Genomic DNA, 27,149 nt, shown 5'->3' on the forward strand with positions numbered 1-27,149 from the left:
CTTAAAAAAATAAAGTGATGGGTCATGAACCAGATTCTGAGTGGCAGAGCATCTGTGTTTACTGAGTGGATGTGTGTGTGTGTGTGTGTGTGAGAGAGAGAGAGAGAGAGCTATGGAGGGCCTTCTAAAGCACAGGCCCAGGGCTGGAGCCCCTCATACCCACACATAAGAACCAAACTGCAGAATCTCCATGCCCTTGAGGCATGGAGTGAGTTTGAGACGACTCCTGGGCATCAGCACTCGTCTCGATGGGCTCCTGTTACCAACGGCCTCCAAGAGTGTGAGCCATCACCACACCGAGTGCAATTTTAATGTTTCACAATTGGTATTTTTCTGTTTGTTTCTTGTACCCAACTATTTCGCCTGCTTTCCAAATGAACAATCACAGGATCTGTTCCTACACAAAAGGAAAAGTGGTTGGACTTATCAAAAGAGGGTAATTTAGTTTCCAATCTGGGGCCTTTCTGAGTTTCAAGAGCAACTGTGACCACGCAGGCCTTTTGCCTTTCCACTGACTTTAGAACCTGGTCTCCAATTAAGAAAGAACTCCACCACAGCAGAGAAACACCCCAGTAGTAGGTGTGATGGGGACTGAAGCAAAATAATCTCAAGAAGCAGGTACAAATTCATTCATGAGCTTGAGTCAGAGCACAGGGCAGATGATCCTCTCTGCCTGAAGAGTCTCTTTCCAGGGCCAGAACTTGAAGTATCTGAGTCTTACATCATTAAGACACAGAAAATTCCCTTTCAGGGGGTTATTGACACACCCTATGAGTCCTAGTCACAAGTTGATTTCCTTCTACCACCTACCACTGAAGAAATGGAAGCTTGGAGCTGATGAAGAAGAGGAAGAAAATGAAGTAAAGAATTGAGGTGTATTAGTGACTCCATGTATCAGCCCACCTGGTACCCCTACACAGAGCCCTCAGTGTACAGCACCAACCCCAGCATTTCATCTCATTGCTTTCTCAAGTACCGATAATCTCCCCAGCTTGAAGGACATTGCAAGTCTTATTCTTCCTGTATTCTCAGTTCCTTTCAAGGGGCATTAAATATCTGCTATCTGAAAAAAAAAAAAATGCATTCATGCATGAAAACAAGGTGTCTACTGGAAAACGAGTCCAGTTTCTAAACCAAGAGTTTATAAACTAACTTGTGGAATGCAATGTATTTGGAAGCAGGGCACTGTCTGCCCTGACCACCATACCACACAGGGTCTTGCTTCCTAGTCACGTATGTACACTTCTCATTTCCTGTACTTGAAGCTTCCAGGGAGCACACGGTAGTGTGGGGGCGGGGAGGCGGGACTCTCCTCACTTTGAGGCCTAGAACAGAGGCTAGTGGGAAACAGGAACATCATACTGATTTTTGGAAAGAATCAAGAAATGAAGAATAGTAACAGTCACTCAAGGCAGGCTTCTTACAAGCTGAAGGTGAGCCTGCCTGGGCATTTCATTGAAATAGTAATGCCTGTTTGCTAAGGCCTTGACTCACAGGGACAAAAGACAGAGGACAGAGTGTCCTTCAGGAGGACAAAGGAGGGCAGGCCAGACGGAACACTAGTCCTGAGAGCTGCCATGCTCTCAGGGCACATGTATCTCTCAGCTCCATCCTGGTCCCAGCTACAACAGAAACACTTTCATCTCTCTCTCTCTCTTTAATGACAAACCTACGATTATTTTTTTTTAATCCCAATGACTGAGTTTCAAACCCGAATATGCTCTAAAGTACTTCAGCTGTGTTCACCATTAATCCCTTCCTCCCCATTGACCCTGACATCAGTAGTCATTAAGCTTTGTTAACTGGTTGATCCCTTTGTGGTACCCGTCAAGTCATGAATCCGAGCACCGGGTTGGCATTTACTCGCCCACTCCTGGAGCTCACATTAATGTCAAGGGCATCTCCAGTTACTATTCCCTTCCCTCTATCAGTCTATCACCCAGCTCACCACGCCCCTCCCCTGAGAAGCTGCGCAGGCCTCTCTGTTCTCACCCCCAAGGAGGGGCAGGAAGGGCCTGGAGCCCAGCCACCCACGCTCCCCACTCAGCCAGTCCTTGGCCCAGTCTAGCCAAGAAGCACAGCTCAGCCTATTGTGGGGCAGGTGGTAGGGGCTTTACGGAACTTTCTTAAAAAAAAAAAAAAAAAAAGATTTATTTCTTTGGGAGACAGAGAGCAGAGGGTAGGGGCAGAGGGAGAGAAGCAGAGCACAGAGCCAGACGAGCGCTGGACGCGGGGCCAGACTCGGGGACTCCATGAAGGACGGAGATCACGATCCCGAGATCATGACCTGAGTCAAAATCAAGAGTCGGATGTTCAAACGACTTAGCTACCCAGGCACCCTGCTTTACAGAACTTTCTGTCACAACAGTACCCACTGTAATTAGCCATTGCCAGAAAACGGTTGCTGGCCCTTCACCCAACATTTCTTCCACGGATGACAGCAGCAAGAGAAAAGGACTCTGTCCTTTGGACAGGGCTGGGCTTCGTGAGTTGCCATCAGCACAGTGGGACGCAGAGCTGCTTCCCTACAAGAAGGGCTGAGTCTCGGGGGACTCCCCTGCTGGGCTTCTGTAGTCCCAAGCTGCTGGGGTAGGAAGGGCGTAAGCAGGTGTCATGTTTGGGTGAGGCCCACAGACCCTGACCGTGTGTGCTGAACTCCCAGTTCCTTCATAGACAAATGTGTGAAACAGCCTGGTGCGGCTGAACGGGGATGCCTGCCCCAAGCTGGAGGCAGCTCGTGCTAGCTGGGGGTACTCAAATCCTTTAACAAACCAACACAAAAGCACTGGGTCAAGCAAAACGTATCCTGGCCACCCCTATCTAGTCTCTAGGCTGTGCTTTGTGAGACATGCTTGAGGACTCAGAAAAATGGATGAATACTCTGTGTTCCCTAGGATTAAAAAAAAAAAAAAAAAATCACTTCTCTCTTCTGAGCCGTCTAAGCCTGCATCGGAATGAAACCACTTTAGGAATGAGCCCCCAAACAATCGTCGGAAGCAAATTAAATTGTTTCTCCCCAAACTATCCCTTTTCTGGAAGGCGTTCAATCGGGAGGTTTCTTCCACTTTCTGTTCTAAGTGGTCGAGTTTTTCTATATGGAAAAGACAAGGACAATCTCAAACCCATCCAAAGGCATCTAATCTTCCTGTAACAAAAGTCCCACCATTGTCAAGTACAGCCATGGCTGAGCCACCTGCCCTGGACGACACTATATTTTCAACAGAGCTGTTAATCTGTCCTCCTTCACAGCCATTTGCTAAGAGCCTCTTGGCATACTGTCTCAGCATGTCTGAAAGGCTCTTTCCACCCACAATACCTTTATTTCTGAGCCGCACATTAGCTTGTCATCAAGGTTCCATTGCTAAAACACACATGCACGAACACACCAAGTAGCCACTCACCTTTGGTTTTCTTTAGATTTTTAAAATAAACGAGGGGCCTGACGACATTCGGATTTTCCAGGTTGAACTGCTTGTTTAAGATCAACTTTCACATCGCCTGCTTATTACAAATGGCCAGGTGGAGCATGAAGAGAAATCATGTTTGCAATTTGGCCTCCCGGGTTATTTATGTTGGAAAGCCGCAAAGCTGCGTCACAGGGGAATATTCTTATGAATGTTATTATAAATGGCATCACGGCTGCAGCCCAGCATTTTGGCACTTGGCACTAATCACTGGTGTACCACACGTCAAATGAACTAAATATATATATGCTCAGCACTACGTATTCACGTGCCTTGAGAGGCAAGCAAGGGAATTCCTGACAGCCGTGTAGCCAGAAAATGAGCAATTACGTGCACATTTTCCCCTTCTCTCCAGGGCCCTTAGGATGTGGCAGAAGGACAGGAAGAAGGAGTAAAGGGTGATTTGGAATTAAGTAAGGCCTTCAACCAAAAACAATGATCGTGCACTTTGGGGCCTAAGGCACACTTTGGCCAACTTTTTCTTTACAGGGTCAGGTAGTAAATATTTTAGGCCTTAATAGGGCCACACAGTCAGTCACATATTTTCTTTTTTTTTTTCTACAATTCTTTAAAAATGTGAAAAAAAATGAGGCTTATGTTACAGGTACCATGAACTGTGAGATACAGGACTTGCCCATGTGTTTGCTGGCCCCTGGCCTAAGCAAATGAAGTGGTTGTGCGCCAATGACCTCAGGCCAACAGGGTGGGTAAAACTCAGGAAAGCAGCTCGGGATCCTCTTATTTGAGTCAGTTACGACCTGATAATACATAAGCATGAATCAGACACAAGTAGTCGGAACTTGTGTATCTCTGTCCACCCCCTTGAGCCCAACCATGATCCTTCTGGCCAGGAACTGAAAATGCCCCTTCAGGTTCAGCTCAAATGCTGCTTCCTCCAGGAAGTCTTCACTGACTGTTTATAGCACACTCATCCCTTCCCCTCAGCCCTGCTGCTCCCTGGTACCCCAGGTTTCTGTGTGTGGCTATATTGCTCATGACAAGGGCTGCTCACCTCCTCCTAACACTTTACACTGCATCAAACACTTCCACCATCATTCTCTCACTTGAGCTTCAATTGTAGCCAGAGAGAGAGGTTCTGAGAGGGCGAGCATGTTGTCCAAGGTCTCACTACTAGGAGGCGGCAAGTAGGACTCGAATCCGAGGCTATCTGACTCCTTTCAGCTCTCAGCTGCCTCCGGCTCTCCCTTCACCTGTCTGGCTGCTTTCCTGAGGGCTTGCAATTTCCTTCAAGTCAGGAACCAGGCCTTAGCTGCTTCTCTGGAGTCTTCCCAGACAGAGCCTGGTAACTACGGGCCCAGCACATAATGCCTGCTCCATGAAGACCTCGGTTTCCCTCAGAGTGAAGCCCAGGCACGTGGGCTGAGGAGACACGCTCCTTCAGACACAAACCGGTCACCCCAGGAGGCGACACTGTGGGGGCAGACCCAGGGCTACACCTCACACTGTGTGGCCTCCTCCGAGCCCCCGTGCCCCCCACCACACACACCCGCCTCTCTCTTCCCAAGCTCGTTCCCATGAGCATCCACGAGGCGTATGGTATAGTACAAAGCTTTTCGAACTGTAGGTCAAGTCCTACCCGTGATCATAAAATCAATTTAGTGGCTCAGGAGGGTGTTTTTATTAATGAAATGAATAGAAATTACCAAACTGCCTTTCACCTTCTCAGGTAACAGTGGGTGAATACTGCTTGGTGAAACTTCTGTTCGCTGTGTGTACAAGTGTACACGTGTGTGTTTGTGTACTATTTGCACTAGAAAAGGCCAAGCAACTCTTACCAGAGTAGTAACACCACAGGCTCTGTAGCCCGCCAGCCCACGGTCAAACCCACCTCTGCTACTTAATGGCTGTGTGACCTTCAGCAGGTTCCTTAAACTCCCTGCATTTCAATTTGCTTATCTGTAAAGAACTATACCCACCTCATAGGGTCTTTGTGAGAATTCAGTGAATGGCTATGCAAAAGGTTCTTAGAACGGGGGCACAAAGCAAGTACTCAAAAGACCACAAAGTTAGCTAACAGGATTAGCACGCACAATCCTTACACTCCACACTGTTGCTGAGATGAGGGGTATTGTTATCCCATTTGACAGAGAGAAACAGAGGTGGGGAGAGGGGGCAAAGCAGAGAGCCAAACCAGGACTCTTGAGTTTCCACCTCTTCTCTACCCACAAGGCAGCATTATCCCATATCCCCGGAATTTCTTCCAGCCCAGGGGGCTCTTTACTAAGTTGAATATAATTGCAAATATTACCTGCTACCAACATTCCACCGCTTTGTGATGAGGATTGATGAGACACTGTCTGGAAAGTGCTCAGAGCGCCGTGCAGACAAGTGCAATATAAATTCAGAATGTCATTTTAACGTTCTCATTATTATTATTAAAATGGGCAAAATGGAGAGAACACGATTTCAGCGCCATGAGTTTTAATGGGTGTCGGGAATGAGGATTCTGGGAACAATTGGTTACCCCAGCGCCTATATCTCAGATCAAGTATCACAACGACGTAAGTAATGTCTCAGCCATCAACTTTGTTTATTTCACATTGAAAGTCATCTTTCCCTCCCTGGGGCAGAGTACCTTTTGTGTTTTTGGAAATAAAGCTCAGCTTGATGACACTCTTCCAAAAATTCATTTTGATCCATCGATTGCCGTGGCCAATAATGCCCTGGCCTTAGAGGTGCGTGAAGAAAACATCAACACATTCGTTTATCAACAGCTCCCGCCCAGAATGGGCTGCCAGGGCCCAGAGCTGATCTGGCTCTTTCAGTCACTTCCCACCGAGGAAAGGTCAAAGGCAAACAATTTTAGAAGTGTAGGGACCCCAGGAAGCTTCTGAGCTGGAACCTCTCCAGCTAGGATGAGCACACAGCTAGGGCTACCTGAGAACGTTCCAGAGGCTCCTCAAAGCCATCAAGAATCACCTTTCCTGGGTTGCCACTTTTACTCTGAAAAGGAACTGCAAACATGTTTATGTTGCACCAGGCAATGCTGTATGATGGAATGAAATGCAAACATCCATGCATCTTTACAGTAGAGAGGAGACTTCACAGATTTTCTACTCCAGATCCCCCTTTTGTGTTATTCTTATGGAGACTTTTCAGACAAACTCCTCAAGTTCACCCCCTCCACGCTTCCTTGAAGAGATAAGCTGAGATGCACTGAGGATGATACACCTGTGGGCTTGCAAGAACTAAAACAAAGTTCTCTCCAGTCCCCAACCAGAATTCTTTCTGCAATATGACAAGGTCACTACAGGAAACTAGCTATTATGGGGCACCTACCTATTCGTGTCAGGCTGTGCCCTGAAGCCTCCATTGACTTCCCACTGAAGTTCAAATCAGCCTCTGGGGTCGGCATTTGTGCAACTTAGAGATGATGAAATTGAAGTTCCTAGCCACTTTGCCCAAGGTCACACATACTTGGAAGTGATGGAAAGGGGGTTGGAACGTATGCCTTTTGCCATGTTCCCTGGGCTTTCTTCGGAGCTCAGGAGTCAGTTCATGTATCACAGCTGATTTATACTTCGTGCATCCATGTGCCACCCGTAGTAGACTGAAGGTCCTCCCAGAGTACCAGGGCCTCAGCCCTAGAATCTGTAAACGTTACCCGATAAAGAAAAAGGGTCTGGGCACATGTGATTAAGCTAAGCATCTTGAGCCAGAGAGATAATCCTGAATGAACAGCGTGGGCCATAATTCCTCAGAAGGACCCCTAGGAGAGGGAGACACAGAGAGATTCGACACCGACAGAGGAGAAGACAATGTGAAGATGGCACGGGGAATGATTTGAAGATGCTGGCCCTGGAGACTACAGTAATGTGGCCACAGCCCAGGAGGCCAGCTGCCACCAAATTTGGGGGAGGCAGAGCAGGGGAGCTCTCCCTCTGAGCCTCCAGAGGGTGGGTGTCCTGCTGGCACCTTGATTTCGGCCTGGTAAAACAGACTTCAGCTTTCCGGCCTCCAGAACTGGGAGAGCACACATTTCTGCTGTCTTAAGCCCCCCCACCACAAGGTGTGTGGTACCTTGTGACAGGAGTCACCGGGAGCGAACACACCACTCTTCCCATCATCACACCACTCAAGACAGAGTATATGCGCACCCACGGCCCTGCCCGCCACTCCCACCACCTGTTCTCTGTACACAGCTCAGGTCAGGTTCCCCGGGGAAGGCTCCCGCCCTGGAATCACCACCAGGAGGAGAGACCAGAAGACCGTGCTTTGGAGAGCAGCCTCCTTGCTTCTCACCATGCTGGGAGAGCAAACAGTGACTGCCCCAGTGATGACATCCCGCTGATCTAAAAAATCAAAGATTGATCAGGGTTACAGCATGAAACTAAAACATCTGCTCCACAAAACTCTTCACAAGTGACTTTTTTCCTTCTTAAATAACGTTTTCAATTTCCAGAAGGCAATGAATGCGGCTCATTTACTCCCTATTTTGCATGGTAAATATACTTGACCTCAAAGGTGGGCTTCTACACCTGAAACGAGGAATCCTCGCTGAAGGCTAGCATCATAGGAAGACCTAAGTGGAAAATGCCTGAGGAAGCAAAGGGCACGTGTGACCTGGAGGCATGGCCAGAGACCTTTATGTTCCAGGCTGAGGTCCAGATAGAAACTGATTTTGTGGTGATGACTAACTACAATCTAATACCTGGTCAGCGACCTGGGTGAATGAGTCAGGTTCCCCGGGCAGGAAACCCACCTCATGGATTTGGCATTAACCGGCCTCCCAACAGCTGCGTTTTGGAAGGGAGAGGTTCTGCTGCTGGTCCCTTGTCCCCATCCCTCCAACTAGCTCGCACACTAAAATGACCTGACTCCAGGAAACATCAGCAAGGACTCAGCAAGGGGCAGGAGGAGATACAGAGAGAGAACCCACAAGAACAGAGTATGGAAAAACTCAACAATGATGGCACCAATCACCAGGTTTCATGAGGGGGTCTGTTGTTTCTGTTCCGGGGCTTGGTCACTGGCTCTCCCGTGGGGACCACGCCTCTCATCACATGGAGTCTTGCTGGCACTGTCCTATTTCGTAGCCTCCCCAGGGAGCACAGCACAACCCAGGCCAGCCCAGGAAGAGTCACCCCTGAGAATCTGACCTTGGCTACAGTGACAACAAAGATGGGAGGATGCCTGAAGCTACTCTGACCTTGATGGTGGAGCCCTAGCAGGCTGTCCACAAACTTCTTCCCCTAGATCCCTGAACAGCCTGCTTCTTTAGCCTTTCCTCTGGCTCTGTGAGCTACTCCTTATACTTCCAGAAATTATCCTTTACTTCTGAATAAGTCAGTATCAGGTTTTGTGGCTTGCAGTCGAAGAACCTTGGTACAGCCACCAAAAAGGTCTCCAGGCCCAGCGTACTTTTCCAGGCCCTTCCTCCCCAGCTCTCAGCCCTGGCCCCACACTGGCATCACCTACAGAGCTGATATAATACAGATGCTCAGAGCCCTATCCCCAGAGATTTTGATGTGTATGGAGAGGGCCGTGGTTTAACCCTCCACACATGATTCCATGTAGCAGGGTTGACAACTGCCACCTTTCATGACGCTTCACAGTCAAGTCTGTCCATTCACTGTCATTAGGACCCATGGCACCAACACCCCTTCCACTCCCATGCTCCTCACCTTGCCTCCCCTGCCTGCAGCATACACTAGGGCCGCATTAGTCTTCCTGCACTCCTTCCTACCACTCCTCTTCTCTAAAGCCTTCCGTGGCTCCCCACTGCCTCTGATATGTAGTGTGAATCCTTTACACCAGCTATTGACTTCCTTATTATTTGACTCCAGCTAGTTTCCAATCTAGATTCACTATTCACTGCTCCACTTTAGGCCCCCAACTCCAATCCAATTGTTTTATTGCCTACTGTTTGGACATACAGAGTCCTTAGTGCAAACAACAAAGCCCATTCCAGTTTAAACTGGAAATGAAGCTACTGGGGTTTTTGTTGTTGCTGTTGTTGCTGTTTTTACATAAGACCTGGGAGGGCCAGAGAATTGGGTATGCAACCAAGAATCAAATCAGACCATCCCACCAGAAGGCCAATGGAGACCCTACTAAAGAGGAAAATTACCCAGAGCAGGCCCAGGCCGGCAGGCCCCAAAAGACAGGAAGTTACTAACAAATGGCTAGAGATTACCAGAAGCCCCGCTGGGCGCAAGAGATAACCAGCCATTTCTGCTTCTGTAGACAGGCTTCCCACCACAAGTTCCCCGAGCTGACCACTGTTTCCACCTAAAACCCCCATCCAGTTTAAACCCACCTACCAGCAGTCAGCTCAGCCCTTGAAACCTGACCCCCTGCACTCCCCTATAAAACCTCTGTAACCCCGCTACCCGGGGCCCAGAATTTCGAGTGCGAGCTCATCTGGGTCCGCCAGCGCAAAATAAACCGGAGTTCCCCTGCTTCTCTGAGTGTTGCTGGGCTTCCTGCTGGTCTGGTTATTTTCTGCAACACTACCATAGAGGCGCTGCCAACATCTGGCCTAGGATGCTACCCTTCTATCTTCTGTCTTTGTTCTAAAAGGGACTCTACTCTCTCTCAATGCCACTTTGTCCCACACTGGTCCTGTTCCCAAGGAGACTCCATGTTGATGAGGGAGCAGAAGGCTAGCTGAGGACAAAGCATAAGCTGACACCTGCAACTCCCCCCACCTCCACACGCACACACTCCTGGGTGGGATATGTGTGATATTCTTCCAGGAAGCTCCCAACTGTCTTAATGTTAATGCCCTGCTAGAGGGAAAAACAACCTTAACTTGACAATGGCAAGGCCTCTGGTATCTTGTAGGTCCTCTTTAGCATATGAAAGTTCTTTTGAAAACCTCCTTTTTCCTTACCTCCCCCAACCCCATAGTACATAATCAGCCACCCCTCACAACCCCGGGGCAGCAGCTCTTTCTGCCCACGGGTCCTGTCCCCATGCTTTAATAAACTACCATTTTGCACCAAAGACGTCTCAAGAATTCTTGGTCGTCGGCTCCGGACCTCACCCCAACGAACCTCACCTATATTCCAAACCACATCAACGTGGTTGCTGCTCCCTTCCATCACTCTCTTCCAAAGGTGCATCTCATGCCAGCACAGGTGACTGATACAGCCCAGGCCACATGGTGCACCCTAGCTGCAAGGGATGCTGGGAAAGCAACTACCTTTGGGAAGCCGGACTCAAAGAGAGGGAAATCCTCCAAACACAAGAAGGATATTCAAATGCTGCCAGGTAGCCTAAAAGTAAGACAAACGTACAATAGACTTGGCATTGTGGTTTTTCTTGCCCATTCTTCACTGTCCACAAAAAGTCCCCCAGCTAAAACATATCCTCTCTTAAGAGACTGTCTTCCTGTTTAGGGAAAGAACATGGACTTTGGAATCAGATCCCAGCTCAAATCTCAATGGGTGATGACCGTGAGCAGTCTTGAAAAGTGGATATAATTCTACCCTCATAATGGTGCTGTGATACACAGGCTGGCCCCTTGGCTGGCTGGTCCCAGTCTTGGTGCAGCGTTGGCAACACAATGCTTGAATCTTCATACCACATGAGGAAGGGGTCATGATCTCATGGGTCGTGAGGTGGAGCCTCTTGCAGGGCTCTGCGCTCACTGCGGAGTCTGCTCGAATTTCTCTGCCTCGCTTTTTCCCACTGCCCCTCCCCTTGCTCATGCTTGCACTCTCTCTCTTCCTCTCTAAAGTAAATAAATAAATAAATAAATAAATAAATAAACCTTAAAAAATTTTTTTTTTTAAAAACGGAGTAATGTGAGAGGCACCTGGGTGGCTCAGTCAGTTAAGCTTCCGACTCTTGATCTCAGCTCAGGTCTTAATCTCAGGGTCTGAGTTCAAGCCCCACGTTAGGCTCCCCACTGGGCATGGAGCCTATTTAAAAATAAATAAACAAACAAACAAATAAATAAACAGTAATGTGAAGTTTCTTGAAGACCAAGTGTCCTGGAGCAAATTCCTACCCGTTAAAACTACACAACAAGCTATTCATAGTTCTTTTTTTTTTTTTTTAAGATTTTATTTATTTATTTGACAGAGAGAGAGAGCACAAGTAGGCAGAGCTGCGGGCAGAGGGAGAGGGAGAAGCAGGCTCCCCACTGAGCAGGGAGCCTGATGCGGGGCTGGATCCCAGGACCCCGGGATCATGACCTGAGGTGAAGGCAGACGCTTAACCGACTGAGCCACCCAGGTGCCCCGCTATTCATAGTTCTTACTACAAATGGTGAGTTTAGCCATTCCCAGCTCATCTTTTTCTGTTCCTTTTGAGTTAAAGAATTCCCTCTGAGTAGATGAGGGCTCTCATACTTCTAACATGTGTAGCAATCACAGGGTCCTGCTTACAATACAGATCATAATTCAGTCAGTATGGCGTAGAGCCCAAAATTGGTATTTTACAATTTCCCAGTTGATGTTGATGCTGAAAATCCACACACCACACTGTGAATATCAGGATTGTAGACAACATCTCTGGGGTGAGTGAAGTCCACTTAATTGCTCGATGAAAAATTCTGGAGCCCAGAACCAGCTTACTTCAAAAACAGCCACTACCTCCACCCTTCATCAAGAGTATTTTTAGGTTTCCTTCTATAAAGCTCCACGTCTCTACCTTGATGCCCCAACTCGAGAAACACCAGGCTCTTTGAAGGGGGAAATCAGTGTCTTGATCTCTGCAGTCCAAATGATACCTTGCACATTTTAGGCTTTCATAAATACTTGAGGAATAAACCACCAAAACAAAACTCAAAGGCCTGCTGGAGGAACAGGGGAAAGTCAGTCTAGGAAGGCTTCCCAGAGGAACTGGGCCTTCCAAGAGATTCAGTAGTGAGGAAACCCCAAAGCCAAGAAGAAAAACAGCCTGCTTCCACGGAATTTCCTTTATCCTCTGGAAAACAACCTTCAATCACCAAGGCCTCCCATTTGCCTCCCCTGTAGAGACGAACTTGAACTCGAAAAACAGTGACAACCCATCAGCTACCCTTTAAATAAACAAAATATGCAGCTGTCATCTCAATGCGATATTTAATCCTTCAGAATTGCAGCGTATAAAAAGCAAACCCATAAATTTCCCAGAAAGCTTTGTTTCTGCTGAGTTTATCATGTCCTCCAAAGAATAATAATACATAAAGTCAAAGACCAAATGACTTCAGCTCTGCCCAAACATCCCATGTGTAGTGTTTTATTTCTAAGGTAATTTGGACTTTTTTCCCCCTTCACTAGAGAGAGAAGATGGCTTTTCTCTCTACAAGTTCAATGAACCTCATTGCTCCCAACTGGGCCTGACTCCCATTTCTGCATGCCTTTGGTTTCATTGCCAGTTAGACATTTAACAAGTACAATAGCAATCTGACACTGCAGCCTTGCCTCCTGATCCCCATCTATCAGATTCTGGTAACGCCACTGCTCTCCAAGTACCCAGCCACCCTTGAGATGTGTCAAGCAGCGTGATGAGACATCCACAAAGCCTCTAGCTGCTAGAATGGCTCTTACACACAGGAAGTGCAAACAGGAAATTTAGTCAAGTTTTTCAATTGGCAGAAACCCTCATGTCAGAAAATGGTAAAGTGTGTTAGCCCAAGACATCGCTCTTATTCAGACTTGCTTTCAGCTTCGGGTTTGGCTCCCTGCCCACCTTTTTCCACTTGGTGCTGATGAGGGAGGCTCCAGGAAGCAGCAAAGCGGCCCAGACATTCATCGCTTCACCAAACATTTATTCAGCACCTACTACGTGCCAGGCTATGAGGAAAAAAGAGCTACCAAAAGGAGGATAATTAGAAGATGAATCCACTACAGTCTTCCTCTTTGACAACTGAGGTATCCAGGATTCCAAAAATCCAGCTGATGAGATTCATTCTGAATTCCCCAAATAAGAATCTAAAAGTCTAATGAAAATCCTTTTTTAAAAATTTTATTTATTTATTGAAGAGAGAGAGAGTGAAGAGCAAGAGAGAGAGCAAGCACAAGCAAGGGGGTAGGGAAGGGGCAGAGGGAGAAGCTTAGGCTCCCCGCTGAGCAGGAAGCCCAATGTGGGACTCGATCCCAGGGCCCTGGGATCATGACCTGAGCCGAAGGTAGAGGCCCAACCGACTGAGCCACCCAGGCGCCCATCTAATGAAAATTTTATGGTGCCCTGGAGCTTGGTAAACTTCCTATTCATGGAGCACTTCACAGAGGGTCAGCAAATGGGATCAGGGGGTCAGTGAATCAATGAATGGTTGGGCCATGGATGCAGTTCTTAGAAGGTGAGACTTACCAGAGATAAGGTTCTAGAGATTGGGCCTGTCTTGAAAGAAATCACTAAGGCAGGACATATGTTTACCTTGGGGCCCCCTTATCAGAGTTCAGGGAACGTATTGGTTTTCAACTGTTACATAATAAATTAATGCAAACTTAGTGGCTTAAAACAAATCTATTTATTAGCTCACAGTTCTGTAGATCAGCACTCCAGACACAGCATGACTGGGATCTCTGCTTAGGCTCTCAAGTTATTGGCCAGGCTGAGTTCTCTTCTGGAGGTTCTTGGGGGGAAATCCACCTGAGCTCATTTGGGTCCCCATTACCTTACTGGCTCTGGGCTACCTACATTCCCTACCAGGGGTCCCCTCAAACTCCAAAGCCAGTGTGGAGAATTTCTTGCTAATCAAACCCCTCTGAATCTCTGACCTTCCCTGTCTCTGACCTCTAGACCCAGATGTAAAGGGTCATGTGACTTGATTAAGCCTACAAGGAAAATCTCCCTGTTTTAAGGTCAACGGATTTGGGACCTTAGTTACTTCTGCAAAATCCCTTCATGGCAACACCTCATTTGAGTAAGTGGAGCAGGTGCACGTACACCAGAGCCCGGGAATTTCCGGAACCATCTGAGATTTCTGCCTACCATAGGGAAGGAAAGGCAAAAGGCAGATAAGCCACAGTGACTTCCCAAGGACCATAGTGTATGGGGTTTCCCTCCTTTCCAGGAGTAGCAGCCAGCGTGGGGGATTTCAGTCCCTGAACCTACAAAGGGCACAGCCACTGTGTCCCCGGCTTCTAAGGAAGGAAGGTTGAAAAAAACGAGTGTGCAATGTCCTTGGTCTCACGGACCTCCAAGACTAGTCAGGAGACCACATCTATGCCCTGACCTGAGAGATGTCGGAGCTAGCTCATCATTTGTAGGAAGATCAGTGTAGGGGGCTTCACGGAAGAAGCAGGGGCTTGAAATCGTCTGCGAAGAACAAGCAGGCCATTGCACCACAGACATGGTTAGAACTACGGCGGGCTAGGTCAGCAACCTGGAGCTGCCTGCTGACTTGGGCCGAAGCAAAGCCGGGCAGCTGGGGCCTCTGTGCTGGGAAAACCCGAGGAGCTGAGTAGAGGGAGAGGCAGTCTCTGGCCGTGGAGGTCTGCAACAGCAGCGAAACTGGAATGAACCAAGCGCCAGAGGTCTGGCTAAACGGCAGGAAGAATGAACAGGAAAACAGCTTCTCCTACCAGGATTGTGGCCCAATGAAGGGTGATCTTTTTTAATCTGGGAGCATGTCCAGGGACAGCACCACTGACTTAACTGTACTGCTTTACTCCTTAATACCCTCCACTGGCTTCCGAGGAGAAATTGCAAGCCCCTTAGCTATGGTCTTCCCTGGGACTGGCTGTGTGGTGGCAGATCTAGGCCACCAGGCTGAGCTGGAGATCCATTAAAGGAAGACATACACAGTTTAGCGGCCCCTTTTCACCCCGTACTAAAGCCTGGCTTTCACAGTCGTCTAGCTGGAGAGGTCAAGCAATCCAGCTTCTGGACTGAAAACGGATCAACCGTCGTACCAGGCAGTTCCTGCATCTTGTCCCCGTCTTGTCCCTCTGGGGTCAGAAGCCTCATGGCTCGGACAGGAGGGAGATGGTTACAAGTGCATGCAATTTAAGGGGCAGGAGAAAACACGGGTTGAATATTTTTTAAATATTACCCCTACTGCATCCTCTTCCCATGACCCTGAGAGTACCCCCTCCACCATTAACAAGTGGCAAAGGGGCCTGCTAAGAAATCACTGTGAGAGCTGTCTCACTGCATTAACATCTTGTTAAACAGAGCTTAACAGGGACTGTTAAACATCATCCTAGTCACTTTCATTTCATGGTTACTTCTGGCAGGTACATATGGTGACAGCTGGTACTTGGGGGCTGATTAACACAGACGGTGTCTTTGCTCAGGGGAGAGAAAATCTTAAGTGTCCTCCATGGTGGTCTGACTTTCTGGGAGGCTGAGAGGAATCAGATTCCTTTCAAAGAGAGCATCTTTAGGTTCAGACTGACCAAAAGGATTGTGAGGTATGATACACTTCCATAGGAGCACATGCCCAAGGCAAAACAGAACATCACTTCCCAGTTCCAAGCTGAGATGCATTCATTTATTTGTTCCATCCACAAATAGTCATTGAACATCTGCTGTGTGTGGGGACTACCCTGGGATGGAGGTATAGTGTTGAGCAAAATTAGGGAGAGCTCCTGCCTTCAAGGAATTAGAAGAAAAACATCAAATAATCTCAGAGTTCAACTTGTAAAAGAAAAATTAGGAAAAAAGAAAGTAAAGAAGAAAATAAATAAAACTAAAATTCTGACTGTGAGTCTTGTTTCAAGGGAAGTTTAATCAATCATCCTCTGGAAGGATGGGCCAGGCTTCCCAGGGACAGATCTGAAGATGTTAACTTGATGAAGGGGCCAGATGAGGGGGCAGGTAGAGCACTGAGTAAGACAGGAAAGTATTTCAGCCAGGGTGGTATTTCAGCCAATATGCACCAAAGCCGGGTGGTAGGAGGGAGCCTGATCATGAGCCATTGGAGGACCTGAAGGGGGCCTGGTGGGGTGGAGCAATTAAGGGGTGTTGTGAACTGAATCATGTCCCCCAAAATACATATGTTGAAGCCCTAACCTCCGTTGTGATTGTATATGGAAATGGGACCTTCAGGGAGGTAATTAAGTTAAATGAGGTCATAAGGGTAGGGCCCTAATCCAACAGGACTGGTGTCTCTATAAGAGACACCAGAGGTATCTCTGTCTCTGTCTCTCCGTCTGTCCGTGCATGTACACAGAGGAAAAGTCAAGTGAGGACTCAGTGAGGAGGAGGCTACTGCAAACCAAAGAAGTCTCACCAGGAACCAAGTCTACCAGCACTTTGATCTCAGATTTCTAAGCTTCCAGAACTGTGAAAACAGCAACTACTGCTGCTCAAGCCGCTCAGCAATGGTGTTTTGTCATGACAGTCATGCTGACTAAAATAAGGGGAGAACTGCCGTCAATCAAGTTGGAGAAGCAGCTGACCACGAGGGGCCTTATGTTAAGGATGTTGATCCTTGACATAACAGCCATGGGAAGCCATTTGGAGGTTTGCATTTGATGGGGCTGGGGCTGAGGGCGTCAGTTAGATCCCAGTGGCTGTGGCATGAGGAAGGACAGCTTGGACAAGGGCAGGAGCCAATGCAGCTATTCCTCCAGTGAGGATGCGTCAATTCAAGGTCTCTCACCTGGAGAGCACATTTGTTGGAAATAAACAAAGTAGGAAAGGCATTCCAGAAGCTCATGCTCTTCCAAGGTGCTTGCAAAGGAAGGTGCTCACCAGAGAGAGGGCCCAGGTGAGGCTGAACACTTATCTGTTTACAAGACCTTACAGCAGCAGTGATGACCACTCTTCCCTCCAGTGCTAAGAAGGCAAGGAGTAGAGGTGGAGAGTTCCAGAACAGCAGGGGAGGTGGACAGAAGGAAAAGGCAGTGAGAGATGATAGCATCAGCCAAGTGGCAGATCAGGGGACCTTGTATAGTGGGGCAGGATGGGGATGCTTGACTCCTAATTCAATATTCTTCCTCTGTGCTATCTCCACTCACAAATGGCTTTTATTCTGAGTGGTTGTAGCATTAATAAGCTGAATACTTTGCTCGACTGAGGCTTCTGCTGCCTTATTACACTTTGGCAGCCCCCATGAGGCATGCGACTAAGACAGATGAACAGGCAAGCTAATGAATGGGGACTGGGATTCCTATATCCCCTTCCATGAGAACTATGCATCTCTCCAACAGAGAAATGAAATCTTTGAGACAGCCTGATTATAAAAATAAAGCAGCATTATTATATTTGTCTGCCAGGCTGATCACAGGACAGTTGCAATTTATGACAGATATCACAAATAGAAAAATACATATGAAATACTATTTATTACAGCCACATCTACACCAATAAATTCTCTTCCAGAATAGAGGTGGTAACCCAAATACTTGAGGCAAAACTTTTTCCTGCAATATCCAAACATTTGAGTCAAAATAATATCTTACATTTAAAAAGTCACTAAGTTAATTTTGGTGATATTTCCCTGCGAGACTGCACCAGCATAGGTCTTTACAACATAGAAATAGCCTTTGATAAGAAATTTAATCACATAAACATGATCGTAAGACCGGTTTTTAAACTAGTCAAGAAAAAGCAACTATGGTTGACCCCTGAACAGCGTAGAGGTTAGGGAAGCCAACCCCTACACACTCAGAAATCTGCATTCAACTTTTGACTCCCCCAAAACTGAACTACTAATAGCCTACTTTTGACCAGAAGGCTTACCAAGAACAACCAGATGATTAACCCACATTTTATATGTTCCCTGTATTACATACTATATTCTTACAATAAAGTAAGCTAGAGAAAAGGAAACACTATTCAGAAAATCATAAGGAAGAGAAAATACACTTACGGTACTGTACCGTATTTACTGAAAAAAATCCACAGGGCAGTGGACCCACACAGTTCAAACCCCTGTTGTTCAAGGGTCAACTGTATTTAAAATTCGTTTGGTACGTTAGAAGCATTTTAAGGTCTCCATTTTAATGTAATCAGTTGATACACACTAGGGTATAGGGATTGATTTTTCAATTACTTATATTTTGGGGGTATGGTCTGCACGCAAGGGACAGAATTTCATGAAGTCAGAGACAGAGGAGCTAGAGAAACATGAATCACATGGTGAGCCACTGACAAAGGAAGGTCTGGCCAAATCAGACCAGTTAATCCTGAAAGAATGGAAAATTGACAAGAATTATGTCAGGAGAGACACTTCAGTGAGGGTGATTTAAATAGCAAAGAATTCGGAGAAGCCCTTGGGAGAAAACCCTCTTTACCATCTTGCTGAGAAAATCAAACACAAAGGCGATCAAGTAATTTTGTCAGAAAAATTATGCCCTCAAAAAAGCCCCACTTGTGTCATTCTGGAAGAATTATTATGAGAATTAACATATCATTATAAGCTATGTTTCATAAAATAGAAGACAAATTTCTTTCCATGATTTGCCCTTTTGTTTTTCACGAGGAAGTCCCAATCAAACCTCTTCCCACATGAAATTTGGGACTCAATTCTAAGGAGCTAACTTTAACAGTTCTTTTTACGTACTAACTGTCCTCAGATAAAGAGGACCCACTGTCACCATCTCAGCTGCCCCTCCCCAACCCCCCCCCTTCTGACTTGCACACACAGAAGACATGACTTGACCTCTAAACCTGGGGTCTGAAACCCAGAGGATGCAATTCTTGGCTCGTTCTCTCTGCTTCTCCCTGGCCACCCCACACCTATCTAAATACACATCAACCTTCTTTTTAGAGCAGTCCATTATAGCAGCAACTCTTAATCTTTTTTCCACCCAGATACACATGATGGATGATGTTCATATTCAAGATATTCTCCTATAAGTGGCCCAAGTTGACATTGCAATTCCTGCCCCTACATTCAACTCCCCTTTCCCTGACCCAGGAGAGCAAATCAGAATGCAAAGGGGTGTAATTATTACAGAGTTCTGAATCTTGTATGATGTTTCTTTAATTTTGTAATTTTACAATTATCTGTAAAACTTTTTTTTCATGACTACAGTGGAAAGCCAATCACTGCCTACAGATCTCTAGGAGGTAACTAACCTCATCCCAACCACATTATGCTCTGGAAAGTTACTAATTAAAACTGTGGAAAGAGCCAAGATGTCCATCAACAGATGAATGGATAAAGAAGATGTGGTATATATATACAATGGAATATTATGCAGCCATCAAAAGGAATGAGATCTTGCCATTCGCAACGACGTGGATGGAACTGGAGGGTATTATGCTGAGTGAAATAAGTCAAACAGAGAAAGACATGTATCATATGACCTCACTGATATGAGGAATTCTTAATCTCAGGAAACAAACTGAGGGTTGCTGGAGTGGGGAGTGGGGTGGGAGGGATGGGGTGACTGGGTGATGGACACTGGGGAGGGTATGTGTTCTGGTAAGTGCTGTGAATTGTGCAAGACTGTTGAATCTCAGATCTGTACCTCTGAAACAAATAATGCAATATATGTTAAGAAAGAAAAAAAGAAGAAGAAGAATGTAGCAGGAGGGGAAGAATGAAGGGGGGAAAATCGGAGGAGGAGAAGAACCATGAGAGACAATGGACTCTGAAAAACAAACTGACGGTTCTAGAGGGGAGGGGGTTGGGAGGATGGGTTAGCCTGGTGATGGGTATTGAGGAGGGCACGTTCCGCATGGAGCACTGGGTGTTATACACAAACAATGAATCATGGAACACTAGATCTAAAACTAATGATGTAATGTATGGGGATTAACATAACAATAAAAAAATTATTAAAAAAAAAAAAAAAAACTACACTTCTATCAAGATAAAAAGCTTTTGCACAGCAAAGGAAACAGTCAACAAAACCAAAAGACAACCGACAGAATGGGAGAAGATATTTGCAAATGACATATCAGATAAAGGGCTAGTATCCAAAATCTATAAAGAACTTATCAAACTCAATACCCAAAGAACAAATAATCCAATCAAGAAATGGGCAGAAGACATGAACAGACATTTTTTCCAAAGAAAACATCCAAATGGCCAACAGACACATGAGAAAGTGCTCAACATCACTCGGCATCAGGGAAATCCAAATCAAAACCTTAATGAGATACCACCTCACACCAGTCAGAATGGCTAAAATTAAAAAGTCAGGAAACGACAGATGTTGGTGAGGATACGGAGAAAGGGGAACCCTCCTACACTGTTGGTGGGAATGCAAGCTGGTGCAGCCACTCTGGAAAACAGTATGGAGGTTCCTCAAAAAGTTGAAAATAGAGCTACTCTATGACCCAGCAATTGCACTCCTGGGTATTTACCCCAAAGATACAAATGTAGTGATCCAAAGGGGTACATGCACCCTGATGTTTATAGCGCAATGTCCACAATAGCCAAACTATGGAAAGAGCCAAGATGTCCATCAACAGATGAATGGATAAAGAAGATGTGGTATATATATATATATATATATATATATATATATATATATATATATAATGGAATATTATGCAGCCATCAAAAAAAAAAAACCCAAAATCTTGCCCTTTGCAATGACGTGGATGGAACTGGAGGGTATTATGCTGTGAAATAAGTCAATCAGAGAAAGACATGTATCATATGATCTCACTGATATGAGGAATTCTTAATCTCAGGAAACAAACTGAGGGTTGCTGGAGTGGTGGGGGGTGGGAGGGATGGGGTGACTGGGTGATAGACATTGGGGAGGGTATGTGCTATGGTGAACGCTGTGAATTGTGTAAGAGTGATGAATCACAGACCTGTACCCCTGATACAAATAATACATTATATGTTAAAAAAAAAAAGAAGATAGTAGGAAGGAAAAAATGAAGGGGGGGAAATCGGAGGGGGAGACAAACCATGAGAGACTATGGACTCTGAGAAACAAACTGGGGGTTCTAGAGGGGAGGGGGGGATGGGTTAGCCTGGTGATGGGTATTAAGGAGGGCACGTATTGAATGGAGCACTGGGTATTATACGCAAACAATGAATCATGGATCACTACATCAAAAGCTAATGATGGAATGTATGGTGATTAACATAACATAATAAAATAAAATAAAATAAAAAAGTAATTTAGGGATACCTGGGTGGCTCGGTTGGTGGAGCGTCTGCCTTCAGCTCGGGTCATGATCCCAGTATCCTGGGATCGAGTCCCGCATCCGGCTCCTTGCTCAGCAGAGAGCCTACTTCTCCCTCTGCCTGCCGCTCCCCCTGCTTGTGCTCTCTCTCTTTCTGACAAATAAATAAATAAAATCTTAAAAAAAATAAAATAAAAAATATAACTACACTTCTTTTAAACTTCTCTGTTGTTCCACTTTGAGTAGGGTGACGTTTGACAGCAGGCCAGGTATGCAACAGACACAAACCTGGGAGTCCAAGGACCCAAATGCCACATGAAATGTGAATAACTCCAAGTGAGGGTCAGAAAGATAAAAGGAAGGTCTGGGAAAACCTCTGGAAAGGAAGGCTTATGTTGCATATCCTTAACATCCAAGGAATAAAGAGCCAAATGCAGCAGTTCCTCTATTTGGCATCAGGCAAGTATTACCGGGGCCATATTAGCCGTAACCTTGCAAAAAGAAATAAGCCTGGTACCGGTTTCTCACTGAGCTGATGAGAGGCAAGAGACACTCACGTTTTCCAGAATGTGCACTTTTACATTATTGTTGTTTTTCCTGCAAACTGCTTGAGAGCCGGGAGGCGTCCCCGCCTCTCTTTCTCTCCCTGATTTCCCAATTTGTTTTCACGATCCACCCAGCCCAGCACCTTGACCAGACTGAGGCACAATAGCAAAAGATGCAGAAAGGAAAATTAATATTTTCTATAGAGACTCCCTCATCTTGGGTAGATTTATGAATTTTGCTTCTGTTGTGCAGAAGTTAGCATTTTTAACAATGAGGGGGGAAAATCCTTAATTGTTTTTTTATTGCCTCAAGAGCTCCAAAGACATCTTGTGCTATGTCGTCATTTACATTTCACATTAAATGCAAAATATGTTTGAAAGGAGCAAATATTTGTTTTAATTTGATACATCTGTTAACTGAAATGCTAAAAAGACAGCTAAACCACTATACTAAATTCAGCGATTTGTAAACAACTTATATATTCAGTTGTTCTGGGTTAAAAATGCCCCAAAGCCCAAGTTTTATGAAACTCAGCAAGTAAATTGCATTGTATTAATCTGATGGAGGCAGGCCATGATTTCTTCCTCTTCACTCCATTAATTTATTTCCTAACTTGAGTTAATTAGTGAGGTTCCTATTTTTAAAAGCTCTTTGAAATTCATTGGGAGAGGGGGACATTTGCAAGAACTGCTTTGAAAACCCACTGCAGAGGAAATGAGCTAAAATACAAACGGTAAATTCCCCCAAGACATTATAGCACATTGAGCACCTGATTGCCAGTCAACAATTTTTATGCCTGGGCGATTAATACATAGTTGTTATAAGAAAGAAGGAGAGAACTAGAAGGAAAGAATGAGAGCAGCAGGGAGAACAAACTCATTCCAGGCAATTGCTAACTGGATGAGATGATCCCCAAGGTCCTATTCATCTCTAAGTAAAAGTCTGTGGCATTCCAATTTGATGCTACAAAATGAAGACTGACTGCAACCTGGAACAATACCCACTGGGGGAAATACAAAAAAAAAAAAAACCCACTATCCAGAGAAACAATGATAATAATAATTAAAAACCTACAGAGATTGGTCCAACAGAGAACAAAGGTAAATCAATTATTTTTCCTTAGTCAAATGAAACCTTAATTCCTAAATTAGAGTGGGAGAGAGTACACTGTACTCAAAAAAAAAAAAAAAAAAAAAAAAAGGCAGGGGGAGGGAGGAGGGATTCATTCACACTAACATATCAATCACTGCTAAAAGTTTAAGATATGCCTAAGCGTATATGGCGGGGAAGAGGGAACTAGCTTTTCAATGAATGTTCAAGCCAATCTACTCTCCACTCCTTCCTGGACTACTCTGGGCAGCAGGGCGTGGGTTGGGTGCCCTTCCCAGGTCCCCCAGATGTCGACACCTGCTACAGACTCCTTACTCCAACTTCCACAAAAACTGGCCCTAGGACACAGCAACACCACCAGCCTAATCGAGGTAGCACTTTCCTTGTCAAAGTCCCGTTTTGTTTCATTTTCCCTTCAACATGAGCCTGTGCGAGCCACCGGGAGCCTCTCATCGCCTGGCCCTGAGAATTGAGGTCAAAATGTGGGAGCTGTACTTATTTGAACTAGATCTTCTCTCCTCTAAGCCTCAAATTCCTCCTCTATAAAATGGAAATATAAACCACCTAGCACAGCCCCTGATGCCGAGTAGGCATCCAGAAATTGCAAACTCTCTCCTCTCATTTCACACAGACCCAGAAAGGTCAAGTCAGCTGTACGGACACAGCAGAAGCCAGGGGCAGGGCTGGGACAGGACCAGGTTCTTTCCGTCCCTCTTCAAGCGCCTTCAAATTTTCTCTCATATCAACCCCCTGGCCCTGAAACCTGTTACTCAGGTTTCCCACACCAAAACAAACAGCACCGTGATTTATTCCTTTTCCTGATGCCACACTGGAAAGGGCCCTGTGGACCGTGGGCTCCTTCCTCCCTGACACACAGAAGGACCCGACTTTAAATATTTGCACCACAATGAAAGTTTGGAAAACAAACAGCTTTGTCTGCATAGAATTGAGTATTCTGGATGATCAATCAAGTCCCAGGAATCTGGGACACCAGATTGTCTGGATCAGACAAACAGGCCGGCAGTCCCTGCCATGTTTCTCGGTTCTGATAAGGAACAGAACCACCGCAGCAGAAACTCAAGCTCTACCCTGAGGAGTGCGTGTCTGAGAGCTACAGTTTCTTAGGACTTGGGTAGGTCACTCCCGGCGGAGTGTAGCGGCAGCCTGGAGAGTGTATGTTCCTGACAGCCTCGCTTCTCCCAAGGAGGAGAAAAATGGGAACAAAATTGAAATGCCTGAGGAAGGTTTTCCAGGGCAACGACGGGCTGGAGAAGAATGCTCCCTTTCATCTCCACAGAACTTGGTCCTTCTCAGAGGACTTTCACCTCTCCCCCGTTACCTAATTTGACCCTCACATTTCTCAGAATATTTAACTCCGTTTTACTCAAGATATTTTGTGACTTGCCAGAGTCATAGAGCGGCTGTTCTGGAATGTACCCAGACGCTGACTCCTGGTCTAGTGCTCTTTCCACTGTAACCCAAGTTCCCAAAACAGAGAAAAGAAACATTCAGAGGTTCAGATCTGGTCTCTTCAGTCTCAGCAAGGGGAAGTGTACACCTTCAGGGCAAGACTTGTGCTTTGGAGGGGCACAGGCAGTGGCGGGGTGGGGGAGGGGGAAGCCAGCTCCCAGGTTGCCCTCCACCCAGGACTCACTCAGGAAGATAATCGTCTGCCTCCTGGCTGTCCTGCTCTCCTCGCTCTCTGACTTCTGCAGCTGCGCCGGCTGTCCCTTCCTGGCCAGCGTGCCCTGGCCGCTCCTCATGAGCACCTGCATCATGCTCCAGCACATGAAGGCCACGGAGACCAGGACCAAGAGGTAGATGATGAAGGCGCTGAAGATGCTGGACTGGAAGACCGTCCAGCGGCTGGAAAGGTTGGTACAGATGGACATGTTGGAGATCTCCGGTTGCTCGTGGTGGCGAGTGCGGGAGTGGTTGCAGGGGAGGCCCCGGTGATTGGGCACCTTCACCAGGGGGTACTCAACTCCCATGGCAAAAAGCAAAGGCAACGCCACCAGGGTGGAGGTGACCCAGACGAAGCCAATCAGTAGCTTCACCTGGCAGGGCCCCGACACGGCCTTATACCGGAAGGGGTGGCAGATGGCGACATAGCGCTCAAAGCTGAGCGTCAGCACGTGCAGGAGCGTAGCATAGCTGCAGGCCTCAAAGAGGAAACTATGAATCCTACAGGACAGGGCATGGCCGGGCGTGGTCAGGGGGTTCCAGATGATGCTGTAGAACTCCATGGGCATGCCGATGAGGAAGACCAAGATGTCCGAGCAAGCCAGGCTCACCATGTGATCCGTCACCTCCTTCTGCAAGTAGCCTTTCTTCTGCAGCACCTGGGTGACCCGAATGGTGACACTGTTTCCCAGAATGCCCACCACGAAGATGGCCAGGTACACCAAGGTGAGGGTGATTTTGATCCAGGTGGCCACCTCGAACTCGGGGACATGGGTGTGATCGATGATATGGGAGCACTCACCGCTGGGGCCCTGGTGTGAAGCCATGAGGATGAAAGCCACACCACCAGGTCCAAAGACCTTTTCAACTTCCCGTCCTCCTCCTCCCAGCAGAGCCCAGAGTTCTGGGCTGCAACTCAGCAAGGTGGGCCCAGCGCGGTCTCACAAGCAATCACCTGGAAAAAGTAACTTAGTATTTCTGGTGCTTTCGGAAACTTCCTCGAGTAACCCAACCTAGCAGGGGCCAGGGAGGTGCCTGGGGGTGGAGTTTGGGGTGTGTGAGTATGAGTGAGGCGGGGAGAGAGTGGAGGAAGGAGGTTCTAATCTCCGCGCGCCCGGGGAGTGACTCCTGCAGCCTAGCGCCGGCCCTTCTCCTCCCCGCCCCCAGCGCGCCCTCGCGGGCAGCCCTCCGCCCCCTTCCCGGCTGCCTGCCATTCGCCGGCCCCTACCCACCCTCCTGCTGCGCCGCTGCTAGGGGCCGAGTGGTCAGAGATTAATCATTAACCTCGGCTCGCTGTGCATGGCGGCCCCCGCGGCAGACCCAGGCCAGCTGCCGGGTTTGACTCAGCACGCAGGCACGGTCCGGAAATCAGATCTTGACTCCGGAGCACCCGGCAACTGGTGGCCCCACCTCCCCCGCCGCCTACGCGGCCGCAGCCGATCCAGCGGTGACCGCCTGCCCCCACGCGCATTCCGGGGTGGCTCGGCCGGGAGGAAGCTGGAGTGCGCTCCCCGACTTGCATGCACTCCAGGGCCGAGACTGGGAAAGGCGAACTTGCCCTCCCCTGCCCAGCTGTCCCCTCAAAGGCCATGCCACTGTCAGCTTGGGGCCGCTGAACCTGGGTGCCAGTCTCCGCGGCCAGCCAGTTGGCCCCGCCGCCCTGGGGGAGCCAGCAAGCGCTCGCCTCCTTGGTGTCCTGCCTTCCGACAATCGGGGTGTTCCCAGTGCGTCGCTGGGCTGTGCGCTGCCTCACGAAGTCAGCCCCAAAGCAAGCTAATAGCAGCCCCATAAAAGCCCTGCCTTTCTCCAAAGCCTGCCTTGCTGGGGAGGGACAGGAGTGGAGCGGCTCTCTCCTCTCCGTTGCGCTCTTTGGCTCAGGCCCTTCTCCCCACGGCGAACAAGGGGAGTGTTTTACTGGGGACGAGTGAATGGATAAGGATGTCACACTCCTCCAGGTTGCCCCTCATGGGAGACGTGTCCTTTCCCAGCGAGCTGCAACCAGAACATCAAGGCCATCCCAGCAGGGACACAGCATAAAAATGGCATTAAGGATCAGGACATTTTCCCTCTCTTCAGAGAGAGGAAAACCTCTAATGGGCCCATTTCAGCATCTAATTCCAAAATCATAGGTAATGGAGACGGAGCAGAAGGCTGTCCTATGCAGTGGTGTGGTCAGCACCTATAAGCCCTTCCCCCTCTGCCTGCCCCCCAACAGTGATGGCCAAAAATTCCTCCAGGCATCCCAAATGTCTTTTGGGGGAACAAAATCTCCCCAGGTGGAAAACCACCACCTTGAAGGAAGAAAATAGATCCCCTTTATGTGTTCACCCTAAGGGTCTAGCTGAGGTCCTGTGCTAAAAGCCATCCTTAAAATATCACAGCAACCACCCTGTGATGTGA

General features: G+C 47.3%; 1 protein-coding gene across 1 annotated transcript in view; it reads right to left on the minus strand.

Annotated features, from left to right (window-relative positions):
- GPR39 (G protein-coupled receptor 39) overlaps window positions 1-25,692 on the minus strand; it is a 191,850-nt gene extending 166,158 nt beyond the window's left edge. Inside the window, exon 1 of the mRNA XM_032411816.1 lies at window positions 24,721-25,692. Coding sequence (XP_032267707.1) covers window positions 24,721-25,576 — 856 coding nt within the window. The 5' untranslated portion in view covers window positions 25,577-25,692. The remainder of the gene's footprint in view (window positions 1-24,720) is intronic.
- Window positions 25,693-27,149: the final 1,457 nt, after the last annotated feature.

This window comes from Phoca vitulina, unplaced genomic scaffold, assembly GCF_004348235.1.
Source record: "Phoca vitulina isolate PV1807 unplaced genomic scaffold, GSC_HSeal_1.0 scaffold1, whole genome shotgun sequence".
Classification (NCBI taxonomy): Eukaryota; Metazoa; Chordata; class Mammalia; order Carnivora; family Phocidae; genus Phoca; species Phoca vitulina.